This window comes from Helobdella robusta (genome assembly GCF_000326865.2).
Source record: "Helobdella robusta unplaced genomic scaffold HELROscaffold_2, whole genome shotgun sequence".
NCBI lineage: Eukaryota > Metazoa > Annelida > Clitellata > Rhynchobdellida > Glossiphoniidae > Helobdella > Helobdella robusta.
In genome coordinates, this window is record NW_008704083.1 from 1,881,402 (window position 1) to 1,904,669 (window position 23,268).

The 23,268-nt window shown below is 31.3% G+C and overlaps 2 protein-coding genes across 2 annotated transcripts; both read left to right on the top strand.

The window, feature by feature from the left end:
• Positions 1-10,278: 10,278 nt before the first annotated feature.
• On the top strand, positions 10,279-13,517 carry HELRODRAFT_160098 (hypothetical protein; the record flags this gene model as incomplete). The annotated part of the gene is made up of 5 exons (XM_009017113.1): positions 10,279-10,332; positions 12,109-12,201; positions 12,661-12,783; positions 13,224-13,359; positions 13,465-13,517. The coding sequence occupies 5 exons, from the start codon at positions 10,279-10,281 to the stop codon at positions 13,515-13,517; spliced, it is 459 nt and encodes a 152-aa protein (XP_009015361.1).
• A 2,945-nt stretch (positions 13,518-16,462) lies between these two features.
• On the top strand, positions 16,463-20,710 carry HELRODRAFT_64890 (hypothetical protein; the record flags this gene model as incomplete). Its single annotated transcript, XM_009017114.1, has 2 exons — positions 16,463-16,534; positions 20,549-20,710. Coding segments are annotated over 2 exons (234 nt in total), but the record flags the coding sequence as incomplete, so codon positions are not given.
• Positions 20,711-23,268: the final 2,558 nt, after the last annotated feature.

Consider the following 23,268-nt stretch of genomic DNA (forward strand, 5'->3'; position numbering starts at 1 on the left):
TATGTATATATATATATATATATATATATATATATATATATATATATATATATATATATATATATATATATATATATATATGAGATATATATATATGAGATATATATATATATATATATATATATGAGAGACACACATAAACAGAAAAGCAAATTTATTTAAAGTTAGTATTATATTATTTTATGCTCTTTCAAGTCAGCAGCAAGTAGGTTGTCATTAAATGAGGCACATGAAAGTAACGAAACAACTTTTTCTGGTACTAAAAAAATATGTTATTATATTGTTGTTGAAGTTTGTTTCGCGCAATCAATAAATTGATCAATCAGGTCGGTATTAAAAATGCAGCATTGAAACAGGGTACGACGAAATGCATTCTTCGATATCGTTAATAAAAATTAGAACCAACCAGAGTCGGCCTAAGGACGCTTCCCTGAGGAACACCACCATTTACTTTAAATCCGAGCAAGCTGAAATCATTCATGTAGAAAATTAATCAACAAGCAATGGAGTTTTCCAGAGATACCATAAGCTTGTTGTTATTTGGAGCCCAGCTTGGCATGCAAAACGAAGTCAAACCACTTTTTGGAAGTCATTTTACGGATCAACAGCAAATTATTAAGTAATTTAGGAAGGTTTAAAAAAGTTGATCTTGCTGAAGAAATAAAATATTAAACCGTTTTCTAATAAATAATTTGAAAGATTTTTGTTTATAATTTTCTCCATGACTCGGCAGCATGAGCAAGTTAATGATATAGGTTTGTAATTGCTGGGGTAGTTGGTGGACCTTTTTATGTAAACAGGAGTAATGATATGGCAGTCTTCCATATGGTTATCCATTCTTAAAAGATGTATCAAAAATCAAACACAGTGGAACAGCTAAGCTTGAAGCACACATTTTGAGGAGAATGTTTGCAATACTATCTGGACCATTTGGATGTGAATTTTTTAAACTTCAAACTTATGCAAAATAGTTATTAAATATGCTTGGCATCGTCACGAGATCATAAGATACACTGTTGTTACCAATTTTTAACCAGATAAAAACAATTAGAAAAGAATTTGCTGTTGACATAATAAAAACTGGTTTTGCAGTAAAAATTTACTAGATTAAAACAATATTTGCTGCCATTTCATAGCGATCTCTATCATCTGAATTCAAACTTTGTAGCTAGTTTTTGAAAAATAATACTTGACTTCACACGATTGACTAAGTGATTTAGATATTAAACATTTGAGCGGTTGACAAATTAGAGAAAATATGGCCTAGTTGAAGGCATACCAAAGTAATAATATCAAAACAGTACTGAAAATAATAATCCCACTTTATCGTTGAGTTTGTTTTGTTGAAGACAAAAAACACTTTCAACATATGTTGAGTGATATTGTTTTTTCGATATACGTTATTGAATTGTGATTTTAAAAAATGATGGTTTAACGTTGAACAATGATTATTGATTTGTTAAAAAATAAAACAAGAATTCAAAATTTTTATTTTGTCTTTATTTTACATTGGGATTGAACGAAATGGTATCAGAAGCCAGATCTATGAGGGAAAATAAGCGAGCATCGTTGTTGAAACATTTTGATTTTTTTCGACAAGTTATTTTGTGAGAACATGACAAAACAACATGACGAAACTATTTCATCTTACATACACGAAATCCGGAAGTTTTTATAAATGAATATAAGAATCCAGATGAATTTGATTGTCATGATTTGATTCAAGTGCAATTGTAAACAGCATTGAGGGCACTACTATCAAGGATATCAGCAAAAATTTAACAACAGTCAACAGAAATAAAACATCTGAGATCAAATTGATGCAAAAATTTAACAAAAGTTAGCCGCAATTTCAACAGAAATAAAACAACAATCTAAAAAAATTGAACAATTGTTAACTAAAGTAAAACAACAATCTACAAAATAAGATCAGTTAATTAAACAAACGAAAAATCAAATTGAGGCTAAAATCGAACAAACAGTCGATCGCGATTTATACAAAAATAATACAACAGTTGAGAGAACAATTTGATGTCAAAACTGAAGTTAGAGTCGCAAGTGTCAGTACGAATGCGTCCAGCTTGAGTAAGAACTAAAATATTCTGACAGCGAGATATTCTAATGACGGTGTTCATTATTCTCCACCGTATAATGTTCTAATGGTTGTGTTCATTATTCTCCACCATATAATGTTTTAAGTTCTTTACGATATTTTTTTTGTTCTTTATTAGGCAGCTTAAATATCATCCCTGTATTTAAACTTTCGGGCAAAAAAGACTGTACTATTCACACCACACGACATTATGTACCGCATCACACGCGTATGGGGTATGATAGTGTGACTGACAGTATTGGAACCAAGGCCATCGCATAAGTGAACCATTGAAGCACTTCTACCGACTGAGCTAACTAGCCGACTATTGTTTATTGTTGTTAGTTATTATAATGTTTTCCGACATATTATATTGTTCGTAATATTACAAGAAAATTATAACCTATTATCGTTCGAAATTATTATAAATAGTACGAAATTGTTTTAAGTTATATATCAGACCTTATTGTAATAGGCAGTTGGAAAAATTTTTGGGCAATGGGAAAAGGCACCATATAGGCAGTCAAAATGTAGTAAAGTTGTGGGAAGTAATAAAACAAAAAACGTAACTAAGATTTTGTACTTACAATTATTTACATTCAACCACTCACTGAGATAATGAATAAATGTTAGTTAAATACCAAAATTAAAGTACAAAGAAAAGAACACGAATTTAGATACGAACTGCATGAAGAACTTACAAAGTAAAACCGTACGACTGAACGTTAATAATAGTTAATACAATGATTGAATGATTTGATACAGTATACGTCAAACATCTGATTGCGGTATGGAAATATAAGTAATAAATAAATTGAAGTTTTGGGCAGAGGCGACGTGCCATAGCCATAGCGCACCAAAGTAACATCTGTTTACCAGACTAAAAGTAGGCGTGGTCAAATTTCGGATCGCAAAAATTCGCAATTGCAAATTATCGATAAAGAAAATAACTTGTAATTTAGCTAAGAAATATTTAAAAAAATTTAACGTAGATTTAAAAAAATTTATTTTTTAAAAAATTAAAAATTTAAAAAAAATTTAAAAATTTAACGTAGTTTTGGGACGCGAGTTTAGGGCAGTGAAAAAAAACTTTAGAATAAGCACTGAGTTATATCGAAAATCGTAATGTTTATTAATTTATTTGTTACTCGAACTAATTTTACTCGCTTTGCTTATTGTCTGATCTATTTTTATTTTATTTTTTATTAACGGACTTTTATTCAAAATAAGCAATTTTACTATTTAAACAAATACATGAAAAAATTTGTTGTAATTGCGTATGTATGTAGCGCCAATATGTTGTTGGATGCTGAACGTTCAGTTATATTTTGTCGAATTTCTAAAAATTTGTTCTTATTTTTTTTGGCTGAATTTGTTCTTATTTTTTCTGAGTTTTAAAAAATATATAGTTAATTGGATAACTTAGTTTACTTTGTTTTATTTCGAACTTCATACGGTATTTTCTGTTTTATTGCGTTTAATTTATAAGTCACGTGATTTTCACCTGTATTGCTACATACCTTATTACAGTTCCAATAGTATCCACTTAATAAGTGCATGCCGTTGTGCATGCTAATGAATTATAAGTTGTATGGCGTCTAATACATTGTTAGATTGTACTGATAAAACCATTCGTTTTACTTTCGCCGATCAAACATTTTTTTAAAAATTTTCTCAAAACACTGTTTATCAAACCGAATTTGAAGTTCACTCCATGCCATCCTCATTTTGACAATGTTTTATGTAGTAATTAATTAGTATATATGGGTTCCATTTAACTATCGGCATCCATCATTGAGGCGTATAAAAAGCAGTAAAAGCAGGGATATGCAAAGAACCTCATTTTTTTCAACTTTTGGTTGTTTTCGGTAAGGCCAATTTTATTTTTTTTAAATTTATACCAAATAAAAGTAATTAATTACCACATTGAATAGCAATTAAAATCATAATTTTAACATTTTAAATAAAAGCAATATTCCGTAATTAGTAAAATATACTATCGTAACTTTTGACCCGAACGATAAAAAATCACACTCCAACTCTCCTCTGGAAGTAAGCTCCTTGCTCGACCGTTAAAAGTGAGCGAATGCCGTTATATTTATTCTAGTTGTATGATTTATTCAATATATGTGAACGCACCCTTATAAGGTTAAATTAATGAAGGTAATTTAAGGCGCCGATCGGTGCTGATTGTTTTTTATTATTAGTCTTTTAGTGTTTGATAAATTTTATAAAGCGTAGGCTAAAGAACAGAACATTAACACAGTATGGCAGTATTATTTTGATTTTAATCTCGTTTTTCTGCTTGATAATAAACATGTTAATTTTAATTTAATTGTTAGTAAATAACAAAATAATAGTGTTCGAAATGAGTGTTTAATTAAATTTTAACGGTTTTTTAGACTTTTTAAACTTTTAATTAATAAAGTAAACATTTTGGAACAAGCATGCGGCTAGTTAAAATTTTTTATTTAATTTTTTATCCTGTTATAACTGTGGGCAAAAGTATACACTTCTGCCTACGCATACAATTAATTTTGTAATTATAAATAAAGTGAAAAATGAACTTAAATTAAAACTAGAAAAATATTCCCCTTAAAAATTTTAGGTAAATAAAGTCAAAGTGTTAGTGTTGCTATTAAGCCTTAATAGCAACACTATAATAACCTTAATAATTAAGGTTATTATTAGGTTATTATTGTTGTTATTAAGGTTATTATTATTATAGTGTTGTTATTAAGGTTAGTGGGAGCAAAATACCATTAATTACCATTAATTAAAATTAAATTAAGCTTTAACATTTAAAAATTGTAAACATTAAAAAATTGACATTTCTTATATAAAATATAATATATAGTTTGTTTTAAACAAAGTACAATAACTTTTACTTACCCTGACCCCTAATGTTTACGTTATGTTATGTAAAAAAGTATACTTTCATTCCTACCAATGTTAAAATAATTCATCAAAGTATATTTCCATGCTCTAAAAGATTTTCATGTCTACCTCGCATAATCATTTAAATTTTAAAGTATACTTTCTTGCCTACCATGCATAATCATTATGGCAGTAACAGCATTAAAAATATGAATCCATCTTTTTAAAAACATTTCATTTCCATATGCTATTCTATTTATTTCATTTTATATGTTCTAGATTAAGTATTAATTATTCTAAGTATATGAGATTAACATTTAAAATTTTATTTATTCTCTCACTTCCATGCTTATTACAAAATTAATTGTATGCAAAAATATTGGGGTTTACATTAAAGGGATAATAAATTACAAAAATTTTAAATGAATAAATAATTTGAAAAAAAAAACAATTTCATAATGAAATATATATTTAAAACACGAAAATTCTTACACAGTGTTTATGCACAAAAATGCAGAAATTCAATTGACTTGTTATATGTTCTAGATTAAATATTAATTTTTAAGATTAATTCATTTTTATTTATTTATTCTAGCTTAGTAAACTGTATTTATCAACCAATAGTCTTCACTCATTTGTAACTTTTTGTTTAATATCAAATAAAGCGACTAATTTATTTTATTTTCTTTTATTTATAATTTTATATTAATTTTATTTTAATTTTCATGTATAAACAATTTTCTTTCTTCGTTTTTTTATTTATTTATTTACTTATTTGTTTAAATTTGTACTACTAAATTATCAGCATATATTAGATTGCAAATGTCACCAGTGCATATCGGTTTTGTGATTTCTTTCATCACAGTTATAAATAGCAGAGGGATGTGAATTGCATCAATTGTTGATTTTCCTGCAAGGAAACCAAATTGATAATTTCCGATTGTGATTGTCGACATTAATCTTCTTTCAATGATTTTCTTGACAATTTCCATCCTTTATAGCTTTCAGAGCTTCCGTAAGCTCCTCTACAGTGATGTCTGGAATCGGACCTTCGATGGGTGGAGCGTCAAAGTTGACATTGATGGGATTTGTTTCATTTAACAGACGGTTTAAGTATTCTCTCCACTGTAGCTTGTTCTAGAACAATCTCGTTTTTGTCGTTTTTGATACATGAGGCACCAACTATGTCTTTTTTCGTATGCTTTGCTTGTTTTGCTATACGATACAGAGATTTCATTTGTTCACCTTTGCTTTTAGTAAGCCACTCTCTGCACTGATCTATCCGAGCCAGTGCAACTTGAAATCTTGCATAGTTGTTCTTCTCACAGAAAATTTTATGGTCATCAACAGACTTTGATTTTAGCTATTGCTTGTATGCAGCTTTCTTTTCAGCTATTGCTTTTTGTACACAGTTATTTCACCACCAAGTGTCCCGTTCATGCTGACGTTTTGTACCAGTTTTCTCACAAACTGTAGTTGCAGTGTTTATCAAAACGGTTTTGTATGCACTCCAATCTGTACTGGCTTGCGATTGGTGGTCTTACTATGTGGCGACAATTTGTTGAAATTTCTCTCGATAAATATTGCTTTTGAGCTTCCACGTTTTGATTTTCCGAGGCATTTGTTTAGACTTATGTTTCGATAGTTTTGACAACCAGGTCTGCCACAAGGAGTCTATGTTGGGCGACACATGATTCGCTAGGTATAACTTTGACATTTTTGAATAGCCTTCGGTGTTGTTGCTTGACAACGAAGAAATCAATTTGCGTGGCTGATGGTCCACTTTTGTAAGTTATGAGATGTTCCAACCTCTTTCTAAAATATGTGTTCAGTAAAAAAAAACCCGTGACTTTCAGCAAACTCAAGGATTCGGTTGCCATTTCGTTCTCCATAGCCAAAACCGCCATGTACGTTGTCAAAACGTGGCCATTGAGGTCACCTTCAGTCAGGATTGTTTCAGATTTTGGTATTGTTGAGATGGTGTCAGAGAACACAGCCATAATGTCATTTTTCATCTCTTCTGATTCGCCTGTCTGTGGTGCGTATGCAGAAAAAATAATCATTGTTTGCTTTTCTAGGCGAAGCTTGATCCACATATGACGAGAATTAATCCTATTAATTTCCAGTACTCTTGGGCTAGCGGTTCTCTGAAAAAAATTCCAACACCATTTTGGCCGTTTTTTGACCATTCCAGAATAGTTTATATTTTTCTTTATCTGAGTTGACATAAAGACACCATTCGATTTCCATCGGGTCTCCTGAAGGCAGCAGATGTCAATGTTTCTACGCTCTAGCATTTCTGCGATTTCCATGCTGCGGCCAGTCAGTCATCCAACATTGAGCGTTCCAAGTCTAAGTACCATAGAGGGGCCATTCTGAATTTTTCTGCAACATCCCTCCGCTATTGCATACTTCTCAAGGATTCTTAGCACCTCTTGACCACTTAAGGCCTGCTGGGGACTAAGGGCCATTGTTTTTGATGGCATAGAATAATTTGGGGAATGTTTTTACATCCGGACACCCATCCTGACGACAACCACCAGTTATAAGCGGTGGGCCTTCTCAAAAGCACGTAAAGCAGTGTGGACGCAGTTTTATGTCATGCCCAGGACCAAGAATCAGAATTGGAATAGAAATCTATAGAGGATAGGATAGTTTACAGATCCAATTATAATAAACTGATTTATAATAAAATAAATGTATTCACCAATTTGATGAATCTCTTATCTTTTAGATTTTTTGACTTACATACTGGGATCCTGCTCGAATGAATAATATAACAACTCACATTTTCCATCATTTCTTGAAACCTCGGCCAGTAAAAATAAATTTGAATCACTTTTACACCGCTTTAGATAAAAACTTGCTTGAATAAATAATTTTTTTCACATTCTATTGAAAAATTGAAAAAATTTTTTTTTATGAATTTATGTATGTCATGTATGACTAATTAAGAAAAATTAGTTGTTCTTATTTATAAATTATATACACACACGCACGCAGATAAATACACATATACAAATCAACAAACCCCTACTCCAACAATTTGAGTTATAAAAATTGGATGAAAATGAAACAAAGACAGTCAATGTTGTCATTTGTTTATTTATTTATTTATTAGAAATGAACAAATTGTTTTAGCAAACAAGCAAGCCAAAAATATATACACATACAAACGTATGTGTGTGCATACACACACTCACCACACACACACACACACACACACACACACACACACACACACACACACAATAACATAGTACATACATACATACACGTATTTGCAACAACTGCTACTACCACTAAAACTGTTACTAAGTAGATTATTGTAAATAAAAATCAACTAGTAAAAAATGGCTAATGCACTATTGTGGATGCACGTAGGACATGAACGAATACTTTTTCTGTGACTGGATGATAACACCTTTTTTCCCAGTTCTAAGAAACTATACCAGACTGCTGTATTGGAGTGATGACACAATTTAAACTTCCAGCACACAGATAGCTGCCTGATTTAAGCATTTGCGGATGGATACTTTTCTTGTTACGTAATAATTTTAATACATTGACTGATCCTCGTTAAGGACTTTTAAAAATAAAAAAAACATTAGTTCTAAATTAGATTATTACATTGATATGGTTAACAATAAATAAAAATATTCATGGAAACGTGTGAATGTTTAAGAAAGTTTCAAGTTTTTATTGTAGAATCCAAAAAGAATACCTGGAAAAAAATATATAAATGTCTTAAAATGGTATTCAGAAAAGAGCTATATAGAAGTTGAAAGATCATCATTTGTAACATTAAAAAAAAGATGTCTGAAAAAGAACTATATACTACTCCTTCAATATAACTGATGAAATTTGTTGATAAATAAGAAAATTGCTATAACTTTTGGTTTCCTAATTTTGGTGATTATGCTCAAAAACTTAATCTTTGCTTGAGTCATTGGATTACGCTTCAGAGTTATGTCAATTAGCTGTCAATAACATTTAGCGAATAGTCAGCGGAGTAAAAATTTGTATTTCATCAGATCCCGAATCATTATTCGAAATGTATCCAAATTGATCATATCATTATCTTCAAAGGGGTTTCGCGTCCGTCTACCACTCCCACGACTCGGGCTCGAATCCTGCAGTTTCTACAGGTTCATTCGGGTAGCCGACCCCCGGCCAACTCAGCCGTCTATGCTTTCGAGGCTGGTAAATTAGTAGACGACGTAAGTTTTCGCATGTTGGCCGGCGAGATGGCTCAATGGTTCAAATGCTCGCTGAGTCAAACATCTCAATGGTTATAATATACTCAGCGTATAAGATGCGGTGCTTGCGCTTGCACATAAAATACATTTGTACGTCGTGTGAAAAGATAAACAGCCTTTGTGGCGAAGATGGCTACTTCAAATCAATGGATGAAGATATGTAGAACATAATAAAAGATATACAGATAATATATCTGTAACATTGTAAGTATGTCAGAGCTGCAATAATAGAGACAAAAAAGTTACCCTCGTCAGTTCTTTGGTTTCTTAAAAAGACTAAATACCTTGGCAAAATTGAATGCCTTATCAGTGGCAAAATTTTGCAGCTTAGTTTTTTATTTTAATATATATTTCCAATTCCAGGTATTTAGTATATTTTTTATACAAACTTTTTTCATATTTTGTTAAATATCGTAAGATATCCATGGCTTCTCTTTATTCAGTGAAGCTATTTGAAAATATCTATTAAAGCCCAATGCCTATATTTAAACAGATAATTGAAATGCGGAATTTCCATTTTAATAATTTCACTTCAAAACATCCGACCAATCCGTGCCACAAATATTTTTTTAATTTGTCTATTTGTTCTTTCGTTAATTTTTTGTTCAGTAATTTCGTCCGGTGATTTTATTAATTCGTTGATTTGCTAATTAACTCATTTGTTAACATTGCAAATGATCAAATTCAACATTTACAGAATCATTCGGAAATATATTGTCAATGATCGAGTGTTTGGTTACACTTAATTGAATTGGTACGTTGATCAGTGATTTTAAACAGTCAGAGCTGGAAATTTCGAGGGACCGGATCGGATATTTTTATCCGACTTTGACCCCGCGAGATGTTATGAATTAAAATTTTTTTCTCCTGAAAATTTTTTTGAGATCGTATTATTAAAATATAGCTATGTATGTGTAGCTATATGCAATCATCTTTGATAATGAATATGAAATGCTAATATTGTGAATTAAATCACCTAATTCCTTAGTGTGTTTTAAAACATAAATGACAATAATCACAATGAATAATCACAAATAAACATAAATCACAATGACGGATTTCATGTGTTTTTTAAAGTATTTTTTATTTAGTAAAGATAATAAGGTAAAATTTGAATGCAAAAGTTTAAATATTTTTCTTGGAGTAAAATCAGAAATTTTTACCTGGAGCCAGACACAAGATTTAAATCATAAAATATAACAAAAGTCTATTGACATTTGAATCAGATTCAAGTAAATTGGTACTTAAATCTACCATTACCTAAAACAATTTATTCTCAAAACCCATCACGTCAAGGACCTTTCCCAACTGTTAATAATGTACGTTTTCGCATCATAACTTGGAGAACGATATGTAATCACAATTATGGCATTTTTATCTGTTGTTTATTATTTCTATACTAAATATTTCAAATTTGTTATCAATAAAGTTGTTGATATTTATTTATATTATTATTTATATTATTCCTTTATTTAAAAAAAACATAAAAACCAACGCCGCCACCATGTTTTCTGGACCTATTTTTTCCACAAAATCAAACCCATCAATATTTATCATCCCATTGTTAATAATTTTTCTGCTTTATTAACTAAACATCTACTTTTACACGCATTATTTTGACAAAAGAATTGTTTTTAGGATTTTTTACTTTGAAACATCTGTGCATCTGTTTATTTCTTTTCTATCTTTATACATTTTGCAATTATTATCAGCATCATTACTTTCTATGTCGTTTAAAGAATTTATTAAATTTTAATCAAGCATTTTTGAGTTTATCTGAATTATTTCAGGTTCCCTCCTTTGTCCATTACAACTTTTAGTTCTCTTCGTCGTCATTTTTGCGTTTTTTAAATCTTGGTCTGTTCTATTCACTACGGGATAGCATGAAATTGTATTTATTCTACTCGATCTGAGAAAATTATTTTTTTGACATTTTTTAACATGAGTCATTTTCACCGAAACTCTTTTTATTCTAAATTTGCAATTTTGAGTGACTTTTTGCCCATAAATTTTGTGATTTTCTTCTGGTCAGAACCTTTTTTGTTTTTTTCATGAGATTTATCGACTGGAGTATTTTCATCATCTGACCGCAAAGCAATTAGAAACTTTGCTGCTTGGTTGGTAAAATCAATCAAGATTTAAATCATTCTCAATTTTAATTACATCATTAAAATCAACATTTGAATCACATTAAAATAATCAAATTTGAATGAATTTTATCCATATTGCTAGCCGTTGGTTTATTTTGTTTGTTTTAATAAATTTGAAATTAAAATAAAATTAAATTTTAAAGTTGTCCCTTAAAATTTTATTTTTGTTGCACGCTAAAATATTTACATATTTTGTGTTTTTGCGGGCATAGTTGTTTATTACACGTCTGTAAACCTTTGAATATGTACTTCCGTTGTTTGTACGCTAATTTACTGATTTCCTTCAAAATTTGGAATCACTACTTGAATAAACTCTGACATTTTATTCATTAAATTATTAACCTCAAAAGTTTCAGTATCCAAATATTTACAAGTAGTTCGTTTTCTTTATTTACAGCACAAAAGGCAAATTTTTCATATTTTTCCAGTTTTCTGCTTACAGTTTCACTTTTTAACAGTTTGAAAGCTCCAACTGCACGTTCATTATTGATTAAACGGAGGTTATTTGTTAGGGATTTGTTAGGATTCAAATAATCTTTTTAATCCTTATTTTAATTGACTTGAAAAAGAACTATATAAAAGTTGATCATTCATCATATGAAACAATAAATTTTTTGCATCAAATTTTTTCTGTTTGCATCAAATTATTTATTTGCCAATATAAAATATGACGTTCACAACTTTTTAATATTATTATTATCATCCACCAGCATGAACTGTCCCTGAACAGAGACTGTTGGAGAGATTTGCTAGAAAATCAGTGGTGCACACAGCTTTAGCTGATATCTTGTTTAAAAATCTTATGCAGTCTTATATTATCATAGTTTTTATATAATGGATGTTTTGATGTTTTGCTCGTTTCTTTGTTGTTTGGTTTAGGTAATTATGGTTTGTTGTTTCCAGTATTTACATTTATTAGACAGTATTTACCTATTGTGGTTTAATTAAAATTTATAATATGCTTTATAATTTATAATACACTTGTGAATTTTTTCTCAATTTATCTAATAAAACTGATAAGTCTCCACACACGTTGAGACGTACGTAAGCTATACTAATACAGTCTATTTAACAAATATTTTTCTTAACGCAAACCTCTTCACCTCTAACTCTATTTCAAGTCACATTATATCATTATTCATTGCTTCATAAAAATTCATCTTTCTTTGCTTCATTTTTTAATATTTATTCAATCAATTAGTGGTCGAAAGTTTTACCTGCTACCTTAGTTATAGTTTTATAAAATTAATAAAAAATTTTTTTCACTTACAAAAACTTGCAGGTAAAGTTTAAAACGGGCATGGATTATTCAACTGTAACAAACAAATACGTTGATAAACGTGATACTTCATTATTGACAAACTGCGCCAACGAAAACGTTGATGAATGTTTTCAAATTAGTCAGGTTTGGAGTCCTGAATTTTGAATCTTAAAAATTTATTAAACATTATTTGACAATTTCATATGAAAGCTTTGAAAGTATATATTTTTTTAAATCTTTAATCACCTTTGTCAATGTTCGTTGAGCTACATTATATATTTCTAAAGTTGACGCGACCTAGTTGGGAGAAAATGAGAGAAGAAAGACAGATTTGGTATAAAAGGTGTGTAGATGACTGAATTTGTACTGATCAAAGCAGTTTGCAGTATTTAAATGTTAATGTCATTAACATACTATTGTAACTTCGACGATCGTAACAATTGACAGCTTTTTCCGACACCAGTGTTTTAGCTTGCATTATCGTCAAGTTGATTTTCCGTAGGTTCAAGATTTCTTATAGATAAACACAATACTCATCAAATTGTAACTAAATTTATTTTGGAAATTTTTTTAAATATTCCTAGAAATCGTCAGCAAAGAGGAAGCTTAATTTAGAATATAGCGAATATGTTTCTCAATCATTTTATCATGTTCGGCGTTTTAAAGCACCAAAGTCAAGAGAAAGTCTTTCGCCAGGATTCGTCGATGCTCAACCACCAAGTTAGTATTACACTATTTTTTTTACATATAAACTAGTTTTATATTGTAAATCTTTATGTAAATATTTTGTTATGATTTTTTCATTGAGATTACGCGACGTACTAGGCTCGTTTCTACCCGTCTTTTGTAAGGACCACCTAAATGATTCAACGGCATAGTTCCTCCCAAGGACGTAACATATATCAGCACTCAAATAAACAACTAAATGCTTTCATCAGGAGCCTGTTTGAGGATTTGGTAAAAACCGTTGAACCAATCTTGAAGGGTGATATGAACAGACTAACCAATGGTAAGCGATCTAGTAAAAAATAAAATAAAGCAGGAAAATATTAGAAACGTCATGAAAATTTTTTCGTCATCGGATACTAGGACTCCTGATTCCGACGTTTACTTTAGAAAATATCGCCAAATGCCCTTCTGTGCATGACCCATAAACTAACATTAACAAGCGAGATAATGGTTGGCTTGTTTCCAACCTTGGGCTGGTACATTTCAGTAAAACCAATTTGTTATTGATTATTCCAAAATTATCTTGACATTTGATTATTTCAAAATTATCTTGACATTTGAGAGATTGGTATTTCTGCTCTTGACATTTATCATGGCCAGGAAATTTTGTTACTACTTTGAACGATTTTATTGATAATATAAGCTCAAAAATATTTGATCATCATCTAAATATTTGATCATCAGCTAAACAAAAAAAATTTCACTCGTATTCAGGCTATAGAAACTGGTTTGGGTTGCAAAATCAACGCTGTATTATATAGATGCAATGTTTTCTAGATGTTAGAAAATTGTTCAGATGTTGGAACGATGTTTAATTGTTTAATTTGTTTTTTACTGTTTAGTTGCGTCGAACATTACATCTACATTTAAAGTTGTTAGAAAACTAGGATCGCTTGTTAGTTGTCTATGCACGAACCCGATCATTAAACTATGTTACAAAATTGATAATGATTTAAATAGATTTATGTAAATATAGATTTAAATAGAATTATACAAATCATTAAACATTAAGCATATAAAAACATAAGTTATAGTAACATTTTGAATCACAGCATATAATTAATAGGACAGTAATTGTTGTAGATTGATGAATAGAATTTATATTGTCCTTGGAAAAGTTAGCAAAAGAAGAATATTGTTGAGGGAATGTATGAGATCACGAGAGTTGCTGCAGTTGTTGAGAGTGTTCTTGATAGAATCGATCCTAGACCTCATAATAGCGTCTCGAGCAACACATTTAACATTTTTGTAGTTGACGAAGTTGGGCGCCGATTTTTCATGTTTTTAGTGACGCTTCATACGACGTCAATTTCTTTCAGCAGCTATTGCTTTTTGGGATAAAGAACAACGAGGGTGGGAGCTCTCGTGAAACAAATAATTCGTATTCGTTGACGATGTCATTTAAAGTTGTGTTTAGAGCTGACGCAAACTCATTGACCTCCAAATCTTGCGGGAGCAGATCATCAAATGCTCTGTTTAAATAATTTTCGAATGACGTGTAATTTAAATGACGAAAGCTGCGCGACGGCAGTTATGGATGATTGTTGATGATGGTTTGAAGAGCGTTGAATTGAAGCACACAATGTTATGATCTGAAACGACACAATCAATGACGGTTAGGTTATTTACAATGTTGTTGTTAATATGAGCGATTACTAGGTCTAACAAATTTCCCTGTACATGTGTAGAGGAGCTGACGTGTTGAGTGAGATTGAAGGATTCTAATAATGAAGATAGATGATGATCAGTACCCAAGATAGATGCTGGTGCTTGTAAGTCGCCGCAGATGATAAACGGTAGATTATGGTCAATGATGAAATCTAGATGATCGGTAAATTCATATGTTGAAACAGGACCGGGTGGTTAGTAAATTGATGAGACAATGAATTACGATGAAAAAGTGTTGAATTTTACTGAAATGGCTTTTAAAATTACAAAAAATTGTACTATTGTTGATGGTTGTTGCCCCTCAGTAAGTTGTACACAACAGCCAAGCTGCTACCACGTTTGTCACTGGAAGTACCACGATGAGAATGACAAGCTAAGTAACCCAAGGGAGCCAAACTTTGTAAAACTACCCGTGGGCATCGGATGGTATCCAGGTTTCGGTGACGACGAGACTGTCAATTTTTTTTTTACATTTGACGTCGTTCAAAAGAGCAGACTAATTGACGGCGGACCTTGCATTTACAAGCCCACATTTTAATTTGGACAAGCGTTTGTCTTTTGAAAATTGACATTTCTTTAAAAACAACTGATATCAACATCTGTTAATACTAAGCAGGTAATGTTAGTTAAACTTTTCAAAACTGATTGAAAATTTACATTGTTGTGAAGCTCATCAAAAGTTTGACAAAGTCAAAAAATTAAAAAGTGCGCATGGATCTCGTTCAAGGGCTAAATGACCTTTGTATATGTGTAAAGTATTTGTGTGTTTGTATGTGTTTGTCCGCTCTATTTACCTATTAAGTCTTTCTCCTTCATATTTTTGCATTGAAATCTCCGATAATGTTTGTTATATACGCTGCAATAGTTGAGTTGTGCTATATTGTTATCTTAATTATATGTTATCTTTGTTATATATTTGTCATAGATTGTAAAACTACAGTATATAAGGACTGTAGTTTGTAGTTGTCGTTAGAAAATCGAGTTGAGCGGTGAATAATCAGCGATCGTTCGCATTATTTGATTTGCGGATAATTCATTGTTTCTGTTGGCATTCGACTAAACGTTTAAACAAGTTTTTGTTTGAAGTAGTTGTATTTACCTATCGAATAACTTGAGATCTTTGAAGTTACAACAACCTCCTTTAAATTTTAATTGATTATTAGTAATTAATTAATCAAATTTAATTCAATAAATTTTCAAAAAGTTGTTTATTTTCAAAAAGTTGTTTATATATTTTATTCGATTTCAATTGAATTAATTTGATTTAATTTTGCAACTTGTATTAAAATTATTTAAAAAAACGTTAATGTGCTTTTTTAATAAATTTTGATTATTTTTTTAGTTGACCCCAAAAAAAAATAAAACTTCAATACTTTTTTTATTTTGTTTTGTAGATTTTTTATGTGAAAATTCATTAAATGAACGATCACGTAGCGATACTTCTTTGGGTGTTTTGACAAAGAAATTTATGCAGCTCCTCTTGTCTTCTCACAATAAGGTTACACTTTTTTTTTACACTTATGAATTAAATGATTTCTAACCAATGTTTTTAGTTAGATTTTTTTTCAGTTTTTTTCTTATAATTTGAATAATAAAATATTAATTACAAAAACGTTTTAAGTTCTTTAAACATTCCAATGTAATTAAAAAATCTACGTTATTCAATATAATTTCTTCCATTTACATGTTAATTTTTTTTTGTCATATTGAAGGTTAAGACTTAAGCATAGGTCAATGGTAGACTATATATTGGTAAGGGCCAAACATAGGAAGTATGTGAAGAATGTGAAGGCAATACCTGGTATGCTGCAGCATAGTATGGTTGTGATGGATGTGACATCAAAAGAAATGGGGAGGAGGAAGAAGTTAAGTTTGTGGCAAAGAGAAAGACATGGAAGTTACAGGATGCAGAAGTGAGAAAGGCATTTGAAGTGAAGGTGGTTGAAAATTGGGAGAGTGGTAAGGATGGAGATATTTGGGAGAGATACAGGGACTGTGTGTTGGCTACGGCAGATAAAGTATGTGGATGGACGAAAGGAAAGTGTAGGCATGGGATGAAGATATAAGAAGGGTTTTGGAGGTCAAGAAGGAGAGGTTTAGGGTATGGAGAAGGGACATGACGGAGGAAGCGGAGTCTGAGTATAGGAAGGCTAAGAAAGTTGCAAAACAGGCCGTGGCAACTGCAATGACGAAAGCATCAGATAGGTTAATGAAGGAAATGGAATTTGATGTGAGCTCGAGGAAAATGTTCAAAGTAGCAAAGCAGTCAATGAGGGATAGGAAAGATGTTATAGGGAATGGATGTGTTTGGGGTGGATCTGGCAAGTTGTGCATAGATGATGAGGAAAAAGCTCAGGTGTGGAAAGCTCATATGGAAAGGTTGATGAATGAAGAGAATGAGTGGAATGGAGATGTGGAATCCGCGGTTACACACGGACCTATAGAGAAGGTGACGATGGAGGAAGTAGAGAAAGCAGTTAGAGAGATGAAACTAGGTAAGGCGACAGGGGTTTCGGAAGTGGCGGCAGAACATATAAAAGCGAGTGGGGTGATAGGAATTGAAGTTATGATGAGAATTGCTAACAGTATGTTTGATGATGAAGGTATACCTGAGGATTGGCGACACAGTGTGTTGGTGCCGTTGTATAAGGGCAAAGGAGATGTGAGAGATTGTGGGTCATATAGGGGTGTGAAATTGCTAGAGCACGGAATGAAGGTAGTGGAGAGGGTGCTTGAGAGGAGGTTGAGAAATATGGTGACAGTTAATGAAATGCAGTGTGGGTTTATGCCTGGTAGGGGAACGGTGGATGCGTTGTTCATGGTGAGAATGTTGCAGGAGAATTATAGAAAGAAGAAACGGAGATTGTACATGTGTTTTGTGGATCTAGAAAAGGCTTTTGATCGAGTACCGAGGAAGGTCATTGAATGGGCGTTAGGGAAGAAAGTCGGTTTGTTTAAGTTGTTCCAGTTTGGTTGTCATTGGCCATGTTTCTGCACCATATAACAACACCGGACGTATCAAAGATTTATAAAGTCTTGATCGTAGTGGTAGTGGAATGTCACGCCGCATTAATATAGATGCAAGGAGATGCCATTTATTCCAGGCTGCACGTATGCGTGCTCGAACGGCAGCTTCAGCTGTTCCAGTACAATCCAGAACATCCCCTAGATAATGAAACGATGTGACTTTCTCTATTTTAATGTCTTCAAAAACATTGCTATTTCGAATTGTTGTTGCGGATTGATGCAAGCAGGACAAACAAAATTGGACACTTTAGATAAAGTACCAATTATTTTTGAACAACGTTGTTTTTGACACCACTTGGTTACACTGTTGACACTTGATTGAATTGTTACCTACACCAGCTTTACAAACTGAACAGGGCCATCGTCCAGTAGCTGTGGATTTGGATGGGTTCACCAGTGTTCATTGCTTTGGTTTTGCTGATGTTGACTTTGAATCCATGATCGGCGAGTCTGCTGTTCCAATCTTCAAACATCTGTGCTGCATTCTGCTCAGACGTGGCTGTTAAAACGATATCATCAGCATATACTAGATTCCAAATGTCACCAGTGCGTATCGGTTTTGTGATTTCTTCCATCACAGTTATAAATAACAGTGGATTGAGAATCGAGCCTTGGTGAACTCCAACGCCGATGTCAAATGCATCTGTGTTTCCAACCGTTGTGCTGACGAGAGTCTTAGTATTCGTATACATTTCCATCACAAGTCGAATAAGATATTCTATAATGAGTTATCGACGTAGACTCTACCTGATTGCTTCACGGGGAACTCGATCAAATGCTTTTTCAAGGTCTACAAAAATGTGTGATAGTTTTTGATTCAAATAACAAATCACTCTCATCAAAGATATTTAAACAAGCTTTTAGTTGATGTTTAGTAACCTTTTTTTGTAATTCAAAATTTGTCTCTTTTCAATATCCATTCAGACAAGCAAGAACATTTAATGTCTGATTAATGTTTGATTAAATGTTCTTTGTTAAATCTTTTTCAATAATACCATTCATGAATGAATGAGGAAGTTTTACACCTTGATGCACTGTCACTTCATAATTTTCACTGATCGCCATTGAACTGATGGACATTTATTTTTAATTTCAATTTTGTATATAATCAAAAAATTGTTCAATTTAAACTCAAATTTTGAGGGGAAAGTGCATTCTTCAGATAAATGTTTATTTAAAAATTCATTTTATAGGAACTCTTCAGTTGCTTTTTCTGCCCTTTCAATATCTAACACGTGACGAGTAGCTGATGTAGATTTTGTTGTCGATCGAGGTTTTTGCATTGGAGTGGACAAATATAAGGTGCATTCTGAAATTTGGATAATGTTGCATCTTTAAATTTTCTTCTTCGCCTCTTAAACTGGCAACCCCCACAGTTCTGCAATTTTCTATTCTTACCAACCATTAAAACATGTTACGAAATCTGATTGATCCAAGTAGAGTGAACAAATTTGGAAATATTTGTTTGGAACATAATCTTTACAAGGATTACCATGTACCCATCCGGATTTTTGTATTGGGTAGGCGTGAAACGATACGTCGTTTTTCTCGTCATTTACTGCATTTGATATGTATCCACTTTTACATCCGTAAGCTGAACATTTATTCACTATTTTATATATAATTACAAATATTAAATACAATGTAAAATTATTTAAAAACAAGAAAATTAACGAAATTAAATAAACGATGATTGAAACATTATAACAGCATTATAAAACAACGTGCACCACAAATAAAGATAGTTTAAGCAAAGGTCATTTATTTAACGATGCGATTGCTTAATGCTTGGGCCTACTATGCTCATGTTATGATGTTTGTGAGTTAGGTTTTTCGTATCTTATGCCTGTGAGACAGCTATGAGGTAATTCGACGGGGACAATTAAAGTTTTTCGGAAGAAAAAAATGGGCAGGGGGCAGTTAAATCATTTGGAAGAAAAAAATGAAAAACCTAACTATTGGAAAAATTGCAGCGGTCAACAACGAATAACATTCGTGAAGTCCTTATGTCAGTTGTCGAATATCAACTCTTTCAAAGTGTTAAAGATTGAGTTTTGTGGAGGTCGATGGAGCCCGAGAGGATAAGGCACAAGAAATAAAAAGAAAGAAGATTCCTATTTTAAATTTTCTCTTTAGTTATAAACTTTCAGTTAAATTTTTTTCTATCATCATAATTTTTATATATGTATATATGTAATTCTATTATTTTATATATATATATATAGGTTGATGATAACTAGCTTCTACTATTGCGTCTATAATTTCGGCAAATGAAACAGCTAAAAAAGCATTTATATAAAATATACTTTTTCACAATTTTGAAAAGGGTAAATTTGTATACATATAATTTTATAATTCTATTATTGTCATTTTTTAATATTGTAACAAAGACAGTAAAAAAAAAGTTAAATGAGCCAATGAGTAAATCATTTTGGCCACAGATTTATCTCTACATTTTTATATGAATAAATTTTCCTCTTTACAGTCACTCGATTTAAACAAAGCTTCAGAATTGTTGCAAGTTCAAAAACGACGAATTTATGATATAACAAATGTTTTGGAAGGCATCGATCTTGTTGATAAAATATCTAAAAATAAAGTTCAATGGAAGTATGCGCAGTTTAATTTTTTTATAACAACTTACTAACCCTATGTTTACTATACTTATATACTTTTTTCCTAACAAACAATTATGCATAACTGCAAATGTATATGTAATAAAAATGTTTATATGAATAAATTGGTGAATATATATATATATATATATATATATTCACCAATTTATTCATATAAACTTTATATATATATAATTCTATTATTGTCGTTTTATAATATTATAATATTTAAATTATATATACAATAATATATATGTATATAATAAATTAATATATATATATATATATATATTATATTTATAGTGCATGGAAGTATTAATTTCGTCTATTAAAAATCATTAATTTATCTTAGCACAGTGGTTGTCTTGTGTCGAAAAGTTGTCAAATAGTTGCTTTTGGTTTCAGGATAATTGCTTAATTTAATTTTGTTTAATTTAAATTGTAAAAGTGGTTATTTCGTTACTTTGTTGCAAAATTGAGTTAATTTTTTAATCACGTGTTGTTTGTTTAGTCGACTTAAGAGATACGTTTTTTGTTAATTTAATTTTGTTTAATTTAAATTGTAAAAGTGGTTATTTCGTTACTTTGTTGCAAAATTGAGTTAATTTTTTAATCACGTGTTGTTTATTTAGTCGACTTAGGAGATACGTTTTTTGTTTTTCATAAAACAATGGATACACGTGAAAAATGTACTAAATGTACAAATACCGGATAATGTCGTTAATTTTATACGTACAAGCAGCAATGTTAAATGGTTTTGTGACATATGCATCAAGACTACACCAAATGTCAAGTTGTTGTCCAAAGCAAATGAATTGTCAAAGAAAATTGATAAATTGAATGACTTGAATATTGCAATAAAGTCAGATATGGATATTATAAAAACTGCCATTAATTCAAGCGAGGCCAAGTTAAATAAACTTGGTGGTTCGGAGTCAGATTTGAATGACAAAATGCAGTCATTAAAACACGAGATAAAGTCAACTTTTGCTTCGGTTGTTAGTCAAGAAGTCAAAAAGAACGTTGACGTTCTTAATGCCGAAGTTAAAAATGTGCATAAAACTTTGATTGAAGCGTCCGATTTGAAAGATAGAGAAACAAATATAATGTTATTTCGACTGCCGGAAAGTGTCAACGATAAAGAGCGAGTTTTAAAAATTTTGAATCACTGAACGGATGACGCCATGTCTGATAATAATGTTCTAAAAAGTGTGAGATTGGGTAAAAAAACTGATGGCATGTCGAGACCTTTGCTTATCAAGTTGGACAATATTGCTGTTAAAAATCAAATTATAAAACGCTCTTTTAAATTAAGTTCTCTGATTGATCAATTTGGTCGAATTGGCATTAGTCATGACTTTACTAAAGAACCGAGAGGTGAATTGAAAATTTTGCTAGATGATGGAAGCTGCTAATAAAGATTTTTTATTCAAGGTTCGCGGTTCTCCTATATCCCACATATAATGTAAACATTTATGTCACAGCACATAATATCCACTTTTCGAGCCGAAATCGAAATGCATAAGTTTGATCATTATGACGCCTGACGTCATTATGACACAACCATAGATGGTACCTAAGCTCATATTAACACTTGTCTTAATCAAATTTATTAAGCTGGAAGATTGTAAGATTTCCGGTTGGAAAAAGTAAATTTTGATGGATTGGGTTGTGGCCGGGCTGCTTTTATGAGTGTGATAGGTGGTGGTAGTAGTGGTGAAGGTCTTGGTTTTGATATATCTGCTTGTTCTAATGAGGTTGAATTAATTAGGTCGATTTCTACAAAGTTTAATGTTGTTTATGATTTGATCTACGATGGATTGGATATTTTCGTTGTAACCGAAACTTGGCATGGGTCTTCAGATAATCCATCCATTGCACTATCAATGCCTCCTTTATCGTTTTGTGGATTGTGTGAGAAATTATGATCTTTTGCATGGTGGATTAATAATCTTTTTCCGTAACTGTTTGAGATGCAAAAAAATTGATTTACCTGCAGTTGTCACATTTGAGGTTTTCGCGGTCAAATTTACAACCAACAACCGGGAGTTTATATTGCTCGCTATTTATAGCGGGTTCTGCACAATTATCTTCATTATTTTTTAACGAGCTGATATTGGTGCTAGAAAATGTAACAGTATTAAGTTATCGTATTATTTTGACAGGTGATTTCAACGTTCACATTGAAAGGACTAACGATCCACATGCCGCTAGGCTAATTGATGTTTTTGAAAATTTTCAGTTTCAAAATCATGTAAAAGAACCTCCGCACATACATGGTGGTACACTGGATTTAGTAGTCACTTCAGTCGATCTTCCTGTCCAAGACTGTATAGTATATTCAAGTGGAATCCAATCCACTCTGATCATGGTTTCATTAAATTGCACTATCAATGACTCGAAATTGTACGTCAAGAATAAAAAAAGTAGTCAAATTATGGAATCGTTTGAATGAGGATGAATTCATCAAACTTGTTCTTGACTCTCCAATGTCAAAACCATGTTCAACAGAGAATATTGATGAAGAACTGCAGTTGTTTACCAGCAAAATAAATTGTGTGATCAATAGAGTTGTACCAATCCATATGGC